This window comes from Gastrolobium bilobum, unplaced genomic scaffold (assembly GCF_033153095.1).
Source record: "Gastrolobium bilobum isolate Gb01-03AN ecotype WA unplaced genomic scaffold, APGP_CSIRO_Gbil_v1 utg39360, whole genome shotgun sequence".
Classification (NCBI taxonomy): Eukaryota; Viridiplantae; Streptophyta; class Magnoliopsida; order Fabales; family Fabaceae; genus Gastrolobium; species Gastrolobium bilobum.
Genome location: NW_026896693.1, coordinates 108,670 through 126,183, shown reverse-complemented (window position 1 = coordinate 126,183; position 17,514 = coordinate 108,670). Strand labels below are relative to the sequence as shown.

At 34.9% G+C, this 17,514-nt stretch overlaps 1 protein-coding gene across 1 annotated transcript; it reads left to right on the top strand.

Annotated features, from left to right (window-relative positions):
• The first annotated feature begins 2,305 nt into the window (after positions 1-2,305).
• LOC133301459 (F-box protein At1g80960-like) lies at positions 2,306-16,459 on the top strand. The gene is made up of 4 exons (XM_061501086.1): positions 2,306-3,388; positions 3,496-3,549; positions 3,613-3,762; positions 16,175-16,459. The coding sequence occupies exons 1-4, from the start codon at positions 2,306-2,308 to the stop codon at positions 16,457-16,459; spliced, it is 1,572 nt and encodes a 523-aa protein (XP_061357070.1).
• Positions 16,460-17,514: the final 1,055 nt, after the last annotated feature.

Below are 17,514 nucleotides of genomic sequence, written 5' to 3'. Positions count from 1 at the left end.
CTTTCATCACACATTGAGCGCATAGCAAGCCTTATTGTGGTGATCAGTCAGCGGCTTTACTGGAAGGAGTTCCTGTATCTAGACGCGGGTGGTGTGGATCAACGTTAGAGGGTCTGAACCCTTCAGACCTACCTTGATCATCTTGAGTTTTCACGAACAAGGTATGACATACGTCTTAAAGTATATATGTATCTTGACATGCATGTGTATTCCGCTTGCGGAAATTTTTTTTGTTTTTCTCTCTCAGATGCTACGTCCTTCAAGGCCAATTCGAACTTTCACCAATGACTTTTTTCTGTATCCTCTCCGGATGTTTTTTGGTTTCTTTAAAAAAAATTCTTTGCCTTTCTAGTTATTAATTGACTTTTTAAATTGACTCTTGACTATAGTCACGAAAAAAAAAAACTTAACTCAATACCATAAAAATAATAATTTTCTCAATATTTATTTCTTTAATTATTTATTTATAAATTATTAATATAAAAAAGAGATAAACTATACTATTTGAAAACACTTTAGCTTTTTATCATATTATTGCAAAATAAATAAAATTATCAATTTATGGTATTTTAAATATTATTTACCAAAAAAATATAATGGTAGTCTTTGGTTAGATCCAGCGTGACCTAAGATGAGAAATCATACTGGCTAATTATTCTAAATTTTACTTCATTTCAAATGGGATAGGATATTGTGACACCCAGTCAATCTCACCGTTAGATCGCTTATGTTGATCCAACGGTTATATTTATTTCCATCTTTGTATGGTCATGATTTCCGAAATTTAATATTTTATATTTATTTCTACCTTTGTATGGTTATGATTTCTCATATTTAATGCTTTCACTTTAAATTTGGGAAATCATGACCATACAAAGATGGAAATAAATATAACCGTTGGATCAACATAAGCGATCTAACGGTGAGATTGACTGAGTGTCACATGGGTGTAACATAACTTGGGTGTCACAATATCCTATCCCATATATAAAATATCGTTTGTATGCAAATGAGTCACCTAGAAAATCTTCATGTTGTTTACAATAATAATTGCTAAAAGCCATTTCTGAGGGTAAAAATTATACACATATTTCCATTGATTAAAATCTTAGTTAAATTTACTCTAGAAACCAGTTAAAAAGAAAAATATAATAAAAAACTTGGCTCAGAAGCCTTCTTTCTTATTTGATAATTTCACTTGAGTAGCGATTACGGAAGTGCTTTTTTCTTTTTTTGAAAAAAAAAAATATCTTCCAAAATTATATTTAATACAAACTTTGGAAATAATTAAATTATAAATTTTGAGCTTTTAAAGAATTTCATTTAAACACAACAATATAGAAATCATTTTTAATTAAAAATCTCAACGTTTCTACTAAAAAAGAAATCTCTTTTTTTTTTTTATGGAAAGACTTCAAATTTGGACAGTGGAAACTATTGTTTGAATTCCTGTAATTTTTTCAACAGGTTAATAAATTGTGCTTTTAATGCAACCATTATAATATTATAAAATAATTTATGGTCTTGAATAAATCAATGTCTTTAGACTCTACATTGTAAAGAACCTTGAGATACAACACCCCAAAAGCTAGCTCAAGGGGTGAGAGTGTCCAAGGTCTTATAAAGGTCATATTAGTTGCCCATCCAATCAATGTGGGACTATATATCTCAACACGCCCTCTCACGCAAGAGCCCTTTGGGCGAGAAGCGTGGAATTGCACAGGCCCAATTTTTTGGTTTACCTTTTTGTGCTTTTTATTTTAATTCCACTTTTTAAAGCGGGGGATGGTGAGGCTTTGATACCATGTAAAGAACCTTGAGATACAACACCCCAAAAGCTAGCTCAAGGGGTGGGAGTATGTTGAGATATAGTCTCACATTGGTTGGATGTGCAACTAATGTGGCCTTTATAAGGCCTTGGGCACTCCCACCCTTCGAGCTAGCTTTTGGGGTGGTGTATCCTAAGGTTCTTTACATGGTATCAGAGCCTCACCGTCCCCCACTTTAAAGTGGAATTAAAAATAAAATAAAAAAGCACAAAAAGGTAAACCGAAAATGGGCCTGTGCAATTTCCACGCTTCTAGCCTAAAGGGCTCTTGCGTGAGGGGGCGTGTTGAGATATATAGTCCCACATTGATTGGATGGGCAACTAACATAGCCTTTATAAGGCCTTGGGCACTCTCACCCTTGAGCTAGCTTTTGGGTGGTGTATCTAAGGTTCTTTACATACATCACAAACGTTGTCTTCTTTTCAAAAATACTTGAATCTGCAGTTACTATCAACCTTTTCTCTGAAACACTGAGAATGCCACCACTCTGCTTCACTCTCGTCATCCTCTTTGCAATTGAGTTTCTGGTGAATTTCATTTGCAATCAATGGAAAAGATCTCATGAAAGAGAAGTTCTGATCCAAAAGCTTCCAGATAATGTTCTCTCTTCCATCATATCTTATCTCCCAGTAGAAGAAGCTCTCAGAACCAGCGTGGTTGCGAAGTCATGGAGATCTTTGTGGAGCTACACTTCACACCTCGATTTCGATCAAAATCGCATGCTAGAATTTGCATTTCAACAATGGTTTAAAATATACAACGACCGTGGTACCTCTCAAGAAGAAGTATATGATGCGTATGACAACCTCATGTTTCAATTTGGGCATCTCATTAGGTCGTTCAGGAATATGTTGGTCCATCACTGTGGTGTCGTAAGAAGTTGTCGAATTGTACACATCACAGATAGTTGTAGAAATGGGGATATAGTGGGGTTAATTAGATATCTAGTTGATGAGAAAAGAGTGCAAGAGTTAGATTTGGAGTGCCAATTTAGAGAATCTTGGGATCCGGTTTATCTTTATCAGAATTTCAAGGGTGATGCATTGACGGCTACTCGTATTAAAATTATAGTACCACCCACATTAGATTTATCTTTTCGTGTCTTAGCAAGTTGTGTTGTGCTTAAATTGACAAATTACGTCTTGAAAAATTCATCTCCTCTTCCCGTTTGTCAAAATTTGAAAACCTTAAAGTTAAACAAGGTATGGATTTCAGAAGAGCTGTTTGAAGGGATTCTCTTGAATTGTGTGTCATTGGAACATCTATGCCTCATTGGTTGTAAGCAAATCAAAAGGCTCAGGATTCACAGTCTTCGTATTAAATTCCTGGAGCTTAGAGAAATGACATTGGTTAGGATTGAAATTTTTGCTGCTAACCTTGAGGTTATGGTACTTGATACATTGGTTTGTCAATGGAGAGGATTGGTTATTGATGCTCCTAAAGTTAGGGTCTTTCGAGCCTACTACTCCGATCCAAAGGCTCGTGGGATGTCCAAATTGCATTTTCAAAGAGTCCTTCTGACAACAAGAGTGATTTTAACAACCTTCACCAATCGTTTGGTATTAACTACTCCTCCTTTCTATGCTCATGATTTTTTCTTTCATTTGTTTAATCTTTGTTTATAAATGGAAGTTTTCCTAAATAACACAATTTTCATTTTAAGCAGAACAAAGTCCTGTGTTTAACATGTATCATTGTCTATGTCTTTAATTTTATTAAGGTATGTAGGTTTATTGTGCACTAGGTTCTTTCTCATGTTACTTCCATTTTTTTCTTGTTCTAGACTTCTAAGGGTTCAGTTCGCACAAATATGCTGGTGAATTTGGTAACTTTAAGCATTGATTTAGATCTGAATGGAGGAAGAGATATCTTAGCACTTTACTTGGCACTTCGATCATGCATTTCACTAGAGAATCTTGAGATCAACATTAAGGTTTGTGTATAAATCCTTCAACTATATGCTTATTCATTTTGACCTTCCCATTCTATATTGGTTATAAGGCGTCTTAGTATATAGGATCTGCATAACAATCTTTTTGGAATTAATTTTTTTATAATTTCTCTTCTCGTGAAATAGAAATTGATCAAAACTCATTTGGTAAAATCAGTTTATTTTTTGGTTCCCGGAATGAACCGGTTTGATTTTTGTGGAGGGAAACAGAAAAAAAAAAATAATTATTTTTTTGTTGTTCCTGGCACAAAATAAGAAACATTTACTTCTCTCAATCACTTCCCACCTCTACCATCATTTCCACCATCACCATCATCCCGGTATGACCACCATTACCACCACCACCACCACCACCACCCATCACCACTATGTCATTGTCACCACTGTCACAACCACCACCACCACCGCCGCAGCCACTGTCGTCACCACCACCACCATGCCATCATCACCACCACAATTGCCGCATCTACTGTAACGCCCCGTCTGCAGCCGATTAATTAGCATTCATATGATATTTAGCGCAGCAAGTTTTAAACTTAATAAATGCGGAAGCTAACTGGTTAAATTTTTCCTTTTCTATGTATTACAATTTTCATCGCTTCTTTGGTCACAATAAAATGGGCACCATTTTGTCTGTCTTCCGGACCACGGGGAATAATTCATCCCATGATAATTTCAACTTGATTACCAGTTTAATATAATCCAGGCATAAATCATTACCCAGCCATCCATGGCATAGGTTATCCCATACATAACAGTTCCCAAAATAATGTCCATAGAGCTACTTACATGATTACATCAACCAACCAAACGAGATTTAATTAGGTAAGTAGCATGGTGTAACACCTCGTGTATACCTGATTTGTTAACATGTCATCGTATTAAGCCACGCTTAATTAAAAATGTGGAATATCTTTTTCTTTTCAATTATGACGTCATGATCATTAACCAAGTTGATTATTAAATTCTATTTCGAAAGCATCGCCTGTATGTAAATGCAAAAGACAACTAATTGAAATACCTTAATAGATAAATAAGTGAGTATCTAAGTCGCGGATCTACAACACGTAGTCCGGACATAATCCTGATACAATTATACAACTCGAATAAACTTAACATCGTCAAATCAATGTGGCATGGACAATCCCCATGCTCACCAAATAAACAGCATACTCATCAAGTCTCAATACCAACAGCATGATAAAGGATAAAGCATAAACACTAAGCAGGTGCATCAGCATAATCATCAAACATGTCAATCAACTAAGCTCCGGCCTCCTGCCACTAGAGGTCTCAACCCCTGGATTACCTGAACCTGAAATAAGCGCCCCAAACGTGGGGTGAGATCTCTAAACAGAAATATCAGTACGACAAGGGGTCCTCAAGGATCTTCCACCCCAAGCTCACTTACATGTGCAATATAAGTTCCAAAAACATTTAAACAGTATAAGTTCCAAAACAGTGCAATGCAGCAGATAATTATGTCATGTGTGTTATAACTAATCTACTGGCCATAGAAATGCAGGAATACATCTATTACCCACACTAGTGCAAGACGCCACTTGCACCCACCCACAGTGTCACCGTCTTGTATGACGCCACATACTCAGGCTTACCGTCTAATTGAAAAAACACATACATATTAAAAGCCATTGCTCATAAAACTCAATAGCATTTTCAATTATCAAAGCATGTAAACACATCATGCATATAAACTATTCCCCCATGGGGTATGGTGGAACCACACAATGGCTAAACCGAGGACACGAAAGCTTACCTTGCAAGCTAACAATCCAAGCCAAGAGTCCAACCAAGCTCAAAGCCCAAACACAGCAGAATCACAATCTGTTTTGGACCAGCAATCATATCAATATTCAAACATACAAGCATATGACATAAAGACAACGCATTTCCTTTACGTTTCATGTCTTTAGGCTTCTCACAAATCCATAAGCCCTTAATCACTTAGATTCTAACTTAGATTAATCATTACAGAAGTCTCACTTCATCAATCTAGGGTCCACAAACCCATAACAGCTTTTTGTATGAACAGTACAACTATTGTTCCTCGAAAACCCAGAATATTCGGATATATGTCGGGGGCATATCCGGATATCTATATTCAAATATCCATATCCGTATATCACAGATCCCATATCCGGATATCAATATCCGGATATTTCGCGACAGAATGCAGTTTCTGCATTTCGCGAGATATCACTTCCAAGGTTCCATTTTTAACACTTCTAAACGTTAAAGCATGCATTTTTACTCTCTTTTAAGTTCATAAACTGATTGGTTACTTGTTTAACCCATTAACATGCCAAGACTCAATATTTAAACAACTAAAACTCAAGATCAAGGTAGGTGAACTTACCTAAGCTCAAAACAGAGAAAATAGTGCTCTTGGAGCTCACCAAACAGCTCCTCAAGGTTCTGATTTCAAAGTGCACGAAAATGGCACACCAAGGAGGGTCCTTTCTCTTCAAAGGTCACACCTTGAAGCACAAAATGCCATGACAATGGCTCCCAAGACTCCCACCAAGAAGTCAGCCCCCAAAGACCTCACAAGCCAAGCCAAATGTTAAACTCTTGAAGGAGGCACTTTACACTCTCACCCCAAGAGATTTGGTGAAGAAACCAAGAGAAAAGGTGATCCCTTGGCTCACAAAGTGGAGAGGAAGGGTGGCTGGTTTGGAGCTTCAGCAAAAGACTCACGTAGAGGTGCAAAAATCTGACCTAGGATCATGTGCCATGACTATTTATAGGCACTTAAGTCTTAATCGCACTGTATTAGCGCTAATTGCTATGCTTAGAAATTTAATCCCAAACTAAAGATTCTGAACCTACTCATTTTTTTAAATTTTTTCATATTTTTATTTTATTTTTCGCAGCACTTTTCCGGTACGCGCTTTTTCATAGCCAGTATCAGTTCTGGCACCAGTTCTTATTATTTTGACTTGAAACTTGTTTTACACGTCCTACATATTATCCTAGGAATATTCCCACACTTATTATAATTTTCCGGGTTACTTCGTAGGTACGCATTTATACCGAGTAACCGAACCGGTATCTGCACTTTTCGTCAGAAAAGCGACTTTCAGCATTAGTAATTTTTTACCATAATTATTTAAGCTTTATCATAATTATTAGAGTCAATTATGAAATTATTTCCTAATTTCTCATAATTAATTAATTAACTTCCTTAATTAACGGTGCAAGTTCTTACACATAGACCCATGCATACAGTACTACCAACATGCTTATACTATCAACAAGGCATAGACATCTCCTATGCTCATAAAAGAATATCATGACGAATACATCTCAAAGATAGGGAAACTCGTGAAGCATGTCATATACAAAACAAAATGACATCTAAATCTCATGTCAAGTAATAGCTCTCCCGTGGCCTCTTGCCATGTGATACGCAATATCATCAGCTAATGCACATAAAATGTAAATCCCCAAATAGGGTGAGATCAACCATCTCACTAAATAAGGGTCTTTGGAGGGCTCCTCCACCCCTACGTTCACTTCAGGCATAATCAAAGTATAAAATTATCCATGCATGCATCAGAATATGTATGACAATATAGTGTGCAAATAACAAATCCTACTAGCTTGAGAATATATAAACTGTATGAATTACGCAAGGAAACACCATCTTGCAACATACCCGTATGAGGAAACACCGTATCATACTATGCATAAGGAAACAATGTCTTATGCCTCACACAAGGAAACACCGTCTTGTGTGGCACACAAACATACATACATATACATGCACCAAATAACAAATCATTTTCAACATACCATATCAAACTACCACCCTCCCTCGAAGTTTGGTGGAACAAACGGGGGGATTAACCTCAAGGATTGAAAGATTACATGGCAAGCAATGTCCTACAACAAATCTTATGTCAACAGAGTCACAATCACGATCTCTCACAAGGTCACCACCTAGTTCCAAGATGTGAAGAAATTTAGTACATAACTAATCTATCACATTCAATTTTAATACTACACCTACAAGACACCTACACTTGATTTTGAGTCCAATTTATCAAAGTGTTCTAAATGGCGATTTCATATTTTTTTCCTTTTACGGAAACCAATCCCAAGCTTGTTTAATAAAGGGACTCATCTACAAATCACCCTCCAACTGCTCATACCATTAAATTTTCAAAATTTACATATAGCCAAAAACCATGATTTTCTATAATGAGTTAAACTGTGATTTCTTTTTTTTCTTTTATCAAGAAGCAATCCTAAGCATATTTAACAAAGAAAAATATATCCAAATCACTCTTTAACTATCTATACCATGACTTACCTCAATGTGAAAAATCCACAAAACTCCAAATTAAGCAAATGTGGATTCCAATCCGTGGAAATCGCTCAAAACAACGTTAGGATCAACTCTAGAACATGAATATATCATAAACAACTTGTAACACTCAGTGTGCACCCGGTGTATTAAACATACATATGGCAATAGCGCAGCTAAATAAATGCGGAAGCTAACTTTTTCTTTCCAATTATGATGTCATTAATTATTACCAAGTGGATTACTTATTCTTTTTCAAAATATCGCTTGTATGTAAACTGCAATAAAAAACTAACTGAATAACCTCAGAGTATAAATAACTGTGTATCTAGTCACGGAGCTACAACATGTAGACCGGACAATATCCTGATACATTATACAAATCAAGTCTAAATCAAACATGTCTGATATTAATGTGGCATGGACAACTCTCATGCTCACCAAATAAGGCAACAAAGCCAAACAAGTCTCAAATCAAATAACCATACACTGATAGTAAGACATAATCACTATCTAGACACGTCAGTAAGACAACATGCATAATCAGCTCAACTCAACTCCGACCTCCTGTCGCTAGAGGTATCAAACCCAGAGGTACCTGTACCTGAAAATGTGCCCCAACACGGGGTGAGATCTCTAAAAATAAATCTTAGTAAGACAAAGGGTCCTCAAGGATCTCTCCACCCCAAACTCACTTACATGTGCAATATAAGTTCCAAAACAGTATAACAATATAATTTCCAAAATCTGTGCAATGCAGCATATATCCATGTCATGTGTGTATGCATCCTACTGGCCAGAGAATAAAAGTAGGGATTACATACATCTACAACCTACAGTACAAGGAACATCGCTTGCACCTCACCCACGAAGTTACCATCTTGTATGTCTCCACATACTCAGGGGTTACCGTCTAGGTGGTACACCACATACATATCATATGGTACTTGCACTCAATAAAATAGCTCAACAGCATATCAAGAATTCATCATATAATTTCATAAAAACACATCATGCATATAAAACATCCCTTTATGAGGTATGGTGGAACCAACAATGGGCAAAACCGAGGACACGAAATCTTATCTCTCAAGCTAACAATCCAAAATCAAGAGTCCACACCAGCCCAAAGTCACGAAACAACACAATCACAATCTGTTTAGACCAGAAATCTCATAAACATTCGAAATTTGGAAGTTCATTATATTATGACAATGTTTCCTTTTTCGTTTCATGCCTTTAGGCTTCTCTCAAAGCCATAAGCCTTTAATATAAGTGATTCTGACTTAGTTAACTTATTACAGAGGTTCACATTAACCAATCATGAGTCCAGAAACCCAATCTACACTTCTGTTTGGACAGAACAGTGCATAACTCGAAATTCCCAGAATATCTGAATATTTCACGGGGGCATATTCGGATATCCATATCCGAATATCATATTTGGATATCTCAAACCTCATATCTGGATATCAATATTCGAATATCATATCCGGATATTGCGCAATAGAATGCAGTTTCTTCATTTCACGAATATATCCCTCTAAGGTTCCATTTTTAACACTTCTACATGTCCAAGAATTCATTTTTAGACATATTTAGACCAGAGCTCATGCTAGTTACTTAATCATCTAATTTAACATGCCAAGACATAACCTTTAACATAGAAAACTCATGAATAAGGGTAGTGGTGCATACCAATGGCTCAAAACAGAGGAAAAGAATGTCCTTGGAGCTTTCTACACAGCTCCAATGGTCTGTCACAGCAAGGCCACGAAAATGAGCTACAAGCTTGGTCCTTTGTTCTACCAAATAGCTCCTTGAAGCATCAAATGCCAAGGAAATGGCACCCACTTCACTAACCAAGAAGTCAGCCCTCAAACTCACCTCACACAATGTCAACAACTCAGAAATGGAGTATCTTTCTCACTCACAATGCTAGTTCACACCAAGCTATGGTGTTTTGGTGAAGAAATCAAGAGAAAAGGTGGCCTCTTGAAGGTTTTCTTGGTGAAGGAGGGTGTTGGCAAGGGGTTACACTAGGCTTCAGAAATTTCACGTAGAGAGATGAAGAAACTAACCAAGGTTTTTATGCCAATAACTATTTATAGTCTTATTAAGTTTAATCCCACTGTATTAGCACTAATAGATCCGCTAATCATTTTAATCTCAAACTTTAGATTCTGAACCTATCTATTTTTCTAGAATTTTTCATATTTTTATTATAATTTTCGCAGTACTTTGTCGGTACGCGTTTTTACGTAGCCGGTATCAGTTCTGACGTCAGTTTTCATTATTATGACTCCAAACTTGATATACTTGACCTAGATATTATTCTAGGAATATTCATGTACTTATTATAATTTTTCGGGATACTTCATGGGTACGCATTTATACTGTGAAGCAGAACCGCTATTTGCACTTTTCGTCAGAAAGGCGACTTTCGGTGTTATTAAGCCCTTATATTAATTATTTAAGTCCTCTCATAATTATTCAAGGTCAATTATGGAATTATTTCTTAAACTCATAATTATTTTACTAAAATTCATAATTTAACGATGCGAGTTCTTACACAACCATCACAATCCATAAAATCCTCATATTTTCGTGCATTATTCACCACAAAACCTAGAATTCTTAAAATTTCATGGAAACAAGAAGAGAGAGGTGATTCCTTACCATAATGTACCTAAGAATGATGGGGAAAGCTTACTTCAAGCTCCTATGGCCTCAAGTTCCATCAAAACCCATATTTTCCATGAAATCGAACATCTTAGGGAAAGAAGAACTCTGTCTACAGTGAATCCCACACGAAAATATGGATACTAACGTATTCCTCTCCAAATTTCCCACAAGTTTGACTTTGGAACGAAGTAATTTGAAGGTCTCTAGCTCTCTCTATGAATTTTGGAAGATTTCACTCAAACTGTTTTTTTTTCTCCCACACTGTCGAGTCCGCTGGAAGACAAAGAAGAAATGAGAAAGTTTTGAAACTTTTCACTTACATAGGTTAAGTGAAATTCAATTGGGTAAAAGCTTATCTATCTAGTCACCTCTATTCATTACCAAACTTTACCCAATGGACTAGAATATTTTTCTAGTCTTATTTCTATTTTTACTTTTACCTTTTGGGTAATTTTGCCTACCCATATTTTTCTCCCTTAACTGTTATTTTTAACTCATTTTTCATAATTCATTTACTTGTAGGCTAGGGTCATTATACTCACCGCATTATTTTAGAATTTTGTCCGCAAAATAGGATCATACCTAGAAACAAACTCAGGATATAATCGAAAGATCTCATCCTCACGCTCCCAAGTAGCCTCCTTAGGCACTCTGCCCTCCCATTGGACTTTAATCATAGGGATTGTCTTATTCTCATCCTCTTCTCATCTCTATCCACATTCGTCAAGGTCATAAGGATTCTACGTCTATATAACTTACGTTCATTTATCACCATAGTCGTTCTCCAAGATCACAGTTTCGTCTATCCATAACAGTTGTAGTGCATGTATTATACCTTGACCCTTCATGGTCTTACTTAGATTTCTAATAATACCTGTTCATTCAGGTTATAAGTCTTTCAAGATCTCTATATCTTACATTCTCACACAGCCTAGGTCATACCTTGGGACTACATCTTCAACTATTCATTAAGCGATAATATTTCCTGGCTATGAATTCATTTGCATAGTCTTATTATACATATCATCTTTGTAATATCTCACCCTATCTTTCTATTAAGTACAAGGTTTCACCTTATTCCGTGTCTAGCACGTTTTCTTATCACATTTTAAAATATATACAAGTAATGGGACAACATTACCGTGCCCAAAATCCTTGTTTAATATCTCTCATCTAACTTGCATGTGAAGCATACATACATGACTGTACTCATCATTTATGTCTTAATTCATATATATAATACCAATTCTCTTCCCATATTGGCACCCGATCTGCGACCTATTAGCTATAGGTTATCTAGGTTTTTCACATAAATTCATATTTCATGTGGATACCCAAAGAACATTTTGCCTTTTATCGACATCGATCTAAGGGTATTCATAAAGAACATCATATAATTTCTCAATTGTATATTAGTTTTTTTACTAATTATACAATCTCTATACTCGTTCTCAATTGCATATTGGATCTTTCGCTAATCACACAATTAAACTTCTCAACTGTACATTAGCTCTTCCACTAGGTATACAGTTTTCTCATTTAATGGTACCATAACTCTTTCACTAAGTATACATTTTTCTCATTCTATTGTACGTACATTAGCTCCTGCACTAAATATACAATTTTCATCTTTAACAGCACATTAGCTCTTCCACTAATTATGCCATGCATTTACATATGATTGCAGATTAGCTCTTCCACTAATTATACAATCTTTTACATTCATTGTACCTTAGCTCTTCCACTAAGTATATAATTCTTTACTTTAATTGTACCTTAGCTCTTTCACTAAGTATACAACTCTTTATTTTTATACTCAAACTTCATGCTATATTAGCTCTTTCACTAATAATACCATGTTGACATCTTTCTTAGTCAGAATTTCTCTTTCTCTATTTCGGCACATCCACGAGTCTTACTTAAAGAAGTTAATTCTTTTAAGCAGAGTCTATTCGGGTACTTCCAATAGTCACCACCCTTAGGAACTATTTCCCCAAAGGAAAGCCCCATATTTTCATATTAACCTGGCTAAAGAGTTTCTCATTCACTAGCAAATACATCCTTCATGTAAACTTAATGCAGGTGAATTATTCATTCCTATTATATCAGGCTATAGCTATACACCATTGCCTCTAGAGGCTCGCACACCCTTGTGCATGACTAAAGCATGTTCTTTCATTATATTACTTTGCTCCATTTATCTTTTATCTTCGTAGAGCATAATCTTATATTGATAAAACTACAATCAAGTCTATGGATTTAACATCTTAACTTAGAACTTTCTGAGCACACACACATATATGTGTTTAATACATCATTTTCTAGGGTCAATCCATATAGTTCTTAAGGACTCATACATCTTAATACCTTAACCTCATGTTGACAAGCTAACCTAGAAGGTTTTCCCATTTGGTGTATTAACCTATCATCTTAATTTTCTATTAACCTTCCAAGAAGGAATATTATTTCATTTAACATCCTTAGCAACGGAGGCAATAACAATTTCACACTTCACCACAAAATGGAATCACAAGGTAGTCATTATTATTGGTGAACAACATTAAATGAGTGTCTTTAAAATTCATATGTCTGACTGGATTGACATTATCCTCTGTATTAAATGATTTTATGGTGTGCACTCGACCCCCAACTTGAGGCATTGGTACAACTTGTATACTTGCAACTTGATCGATCCTTTTTAAACACTCATTGGCAAAGTGGCCTAGTTTGCCACATTTAGAATATACACCTTGCTCATACCAACATGTGCCTTTATGAGCCTTCCAACATGTAATACATTTAGGTAGCAGAAATTCACTTTTATCACTCTCTCCATGATTGTCTCTCTTCTTAAACTTGTTATCAGATTGTTTAACTTATAGATCTTTACTTCCTTTGTTCATCCAAGAAGTAGAGCCACTTGCCTTTCTAGGATCAGACTCTTTAGCATTCTTTTTCTTCTGCCTTTTATGAAGATCCTCAATAGCACGACACCGATTAATCAAAGTGTGGAAATTTCTAGAACCACAACCAGCTAGACTCTCTGCAATTATATCATTTTGACTGTGTTTTGGACCACTGGAATAATTCCCACCATGATAATTTCAACCTGATTAACAGTTTAATATAATACATGCATAAATCATATTACCCAGCCATCCATGGCATAGGTTATCCCATACATAACAGGTTTCAAAATAAAGTCCATAAACCTACTTATATGATTATATCAACCAACCAAAAGAGATGTAATTAGGTAAGTAACATAGACCCATACATACAACACTACCAACATACATATCCTATGCTCACAAAAGAATATCATGACATATACATCTCAAAGATAGGAAAACTCGTAAAGCATGTCAAGTACAAAATAAAATGACATCTAAATCTCATGTCAAGTAATAGCTCTCCCGTGGCCTCCTGCCATGTGATCCTCAACACCATCAGCTATTGTACCTAAAATGTAGCTCCCCAAACGGGGTAAGATCAACCATCTCAGTAAACTACTACGGGTTCTTGGAGGGCTCCTCCACCCATATGTTCACTTTAGGCATAATCAATTTCCAATACTACACATACAAGTCACCTACACTTGATTTTGAGTCCAATTTATCAAAGTTTTTTAAATGGCGACTTCATAATTTTTTCTTTTACAGGAACCAATCCCAAGCATATTTAACAAAGGGACTCACCTACAAATCAACCTCCAACTACTCATATCATTAAATTTTCAAAATTGACATATAGCCAAATTCATGATTTTCTATAGTGAGCTAAACGATGATTTTTTTTGTCATTCATCAAATAGCAATCCTAAAAGTATTTAACAAAGGAAGCTATATCCAAATCACTCTCTAACTATCCATACCATGACTTACCTTAATGTGAAAAATCCACAAATCTCCAACTCAAGCGAATATGGATTCCAATCTGTGAAAATCTCTCAAAATAACGTTAGGATCAACTCTACAACATGAATACACCACAAACAACCATCACAATCCATAAAATCCTCACATTTTCATGCATTATTCACCACAAAACCTAGAATTCTTAAAATTTCATGGAAACAAGAAAAGAGAGGTGATTCTTTATCACAATGTACCCAAGAATGAAAGGGAAAGCTTACTTCAAGCTCCCATAGCCTCAAGCTCCATCAAAACCCATATTTTCCATGAAATCCATAATCTTAGGGGAAGAAGAATTCTCTTTATAGTGAACCCTATACGAAAATATGGGTACCAATGTGTTCCTCTTGAAATTTCTCAAAAATTTGGCTTTGGAACGAAGTGATTTAGAGGTCTCTAGCTCTCTCTATGAATTTTGGATGATTTCACTCAAAAACTTTTTTTTCCTTGCTCACTATCGAGTCTGCCGGAAGACGAAGAAGAAACGAGAAAGTTTTGAAACTTTCACTTACTTAGGTTAAATGAAATTCAACTAGGTAAAGACTTATCTATCCAGTCACCTCTATTCATTAACAAACTTTACCCAATGGACTAAAATATTTTTCTAGTTATGTTTCTATTTTTACTTTTATCTTTTGGATAATTTTTCCTACACATATTTTTACCCTTTAATTGTCATTTTTAACTCATTTTTCCATCAAATGTGACTTTAATTCATTTACTTATAGGCTAGAGTCATTCACTTTGTTGCCCATTAACTTCTAAGGTTTCTTTGATTTCGTAAAAATATAAGAAAGTGTACACAAATTATACTTTATTTATTTCTTAGAAATATAAAATTAACCCCACTATATGTCAACAGATAATACAAAACTCTAAATTTTTTCAACAATCAAACCAAGCTAAAAAAAATTTCCACTGTAAAAAATGAGAAAGACCAAACACTCTTCCCCTTCATTTTTTTTTCAACTCTAATATTATATGTGAAACAATTCATAACACAAAGGGAAATATAATAAATTATTATTTATTCTTTCCAGTACTTGCGCGTATATCAAAATTTAATAGGGGATATCACAAAACTGTTATTCTTGTGCATTAATCATCAAACTACTTACAACACAAAAAAACTCATGTTAACTGCTTGTATATACTATCCTGTTTGTGTTAGCACTAAAAAATATTTTCAATCCGGATAACTACGCCTATATATGCTTTATGATTTTTGACTTCTTATCATTAGGAGTTGTTGTGTGTATGTGTTTTATTAATTTATTTATTTTATCCAGGGATATCTTGAGTTTAATTTGCTGAATGTGAAAAAGTGGGCAAAATATATAAAGCCATTGTTTTTTTTTTCATTATTTTTTTTTTCTCCTTTGATAGCTAATGTAAATATGATCTTGCTATGAGATCTCTCAAAATTGAAAAGCTTTGCATTGATGAATGTATCCATTTATTTCAGGATTACAACAGCTCTCAAAATCCTTCATCTTATATCGGTTCCATGTTTTGGGAGAGAGTAGAACCTTGTATTTGTATTTGCCAAAAGCTGAAGACAGTTTGCCTGAGGGGATTCAGGGGCAGAGAACGGGAAGTAGAATTTGCAAAGTACTTGATAGCAAGAGCCACCATGGTGGAAAGGATTACTATAATCTGTAATACTTCAATACAAATGGATGAAAAATTGCTGTCAATACGCAGAGCTTCTGGTAATCTCTTAATCAATTTGAAGTTCAAAACAGGCTGAAAAGTATTTCTATGTATGGATGAGTTTGCTGAACATCAAAACAGGCTCCTAAAATGGTGATGAATTCTCAGTTCCTTTATATGTTCTCAGTTCTTAGTAAGTACTATTATGTGTTATCAACTAATGGATAGTGTTGCCCAGCTTGTCTTAAAAACCATATTTGTGACTTGATGTACTATTATATTACATTCCCTTTCAGATTTGTGTGGTTGTAATATTGTTATTGTTGCACTTTTATGTAATTAGGTTGTTCTTGTTACTCTTTAATGTATTGAGAGCTATTTATTGTTGTCACATATACTATTGTTTTTTCTTACTTGTTTTATTTTTGATTACATTTAAATTTCATAAGTCGCTCGACATAATGAGCTTTTAGTGGTATTCCATTTTGATATCTTTATTCATTAATTTTACTATATACTTTGTTTTAATGAGGAGGGATATTCTTACTACTAAAATCTTCTACTACTGACTCACTACCTATCTAATCACCATTGGATCAACATTTTTTCTTTTTTCAAAAACTTTTTAGCATTCTTTCTCTTTGATTCAATGGTGATTAGATAGGTAGTAAGTTAGTAGTAAAAAATTTTGGTAGTAAGAATATCTTTCCTTTTGTTTTAATACCGAAACTTACGAAATGTGGCTTTTGTTTGTGGTGTGTTATTCACCGATTAACCATTTTGTCTTTTTTTATAATTTTTTTTATCAATTTACCCTTTTCTAGATTATATATAATTTTATCGCCTTTCTCAAATTATATGTTAATATGTTTGACGCCATTTACTTACTCGAATAAATGTTTATATTTACTCGAATACATCATTTGTAAACTCTCATGGAATATTGCTGCAAAAGCTTAGGAACCACATTCAAAATAGAAATCGCTACTCGCTAGCGTGTTAATTTGAGGGTGATTCTTGCTGGTTCTATGGCGAATGTTTCTGTTTTGCCATTCACGTTGCAATTCATTATGTATGTAGAAATATATTCTCCCAGAATGTCGTTTGTCTGAAGGTAATATTAGCAACGAAGGTGGATTAAAAGGAAGCACT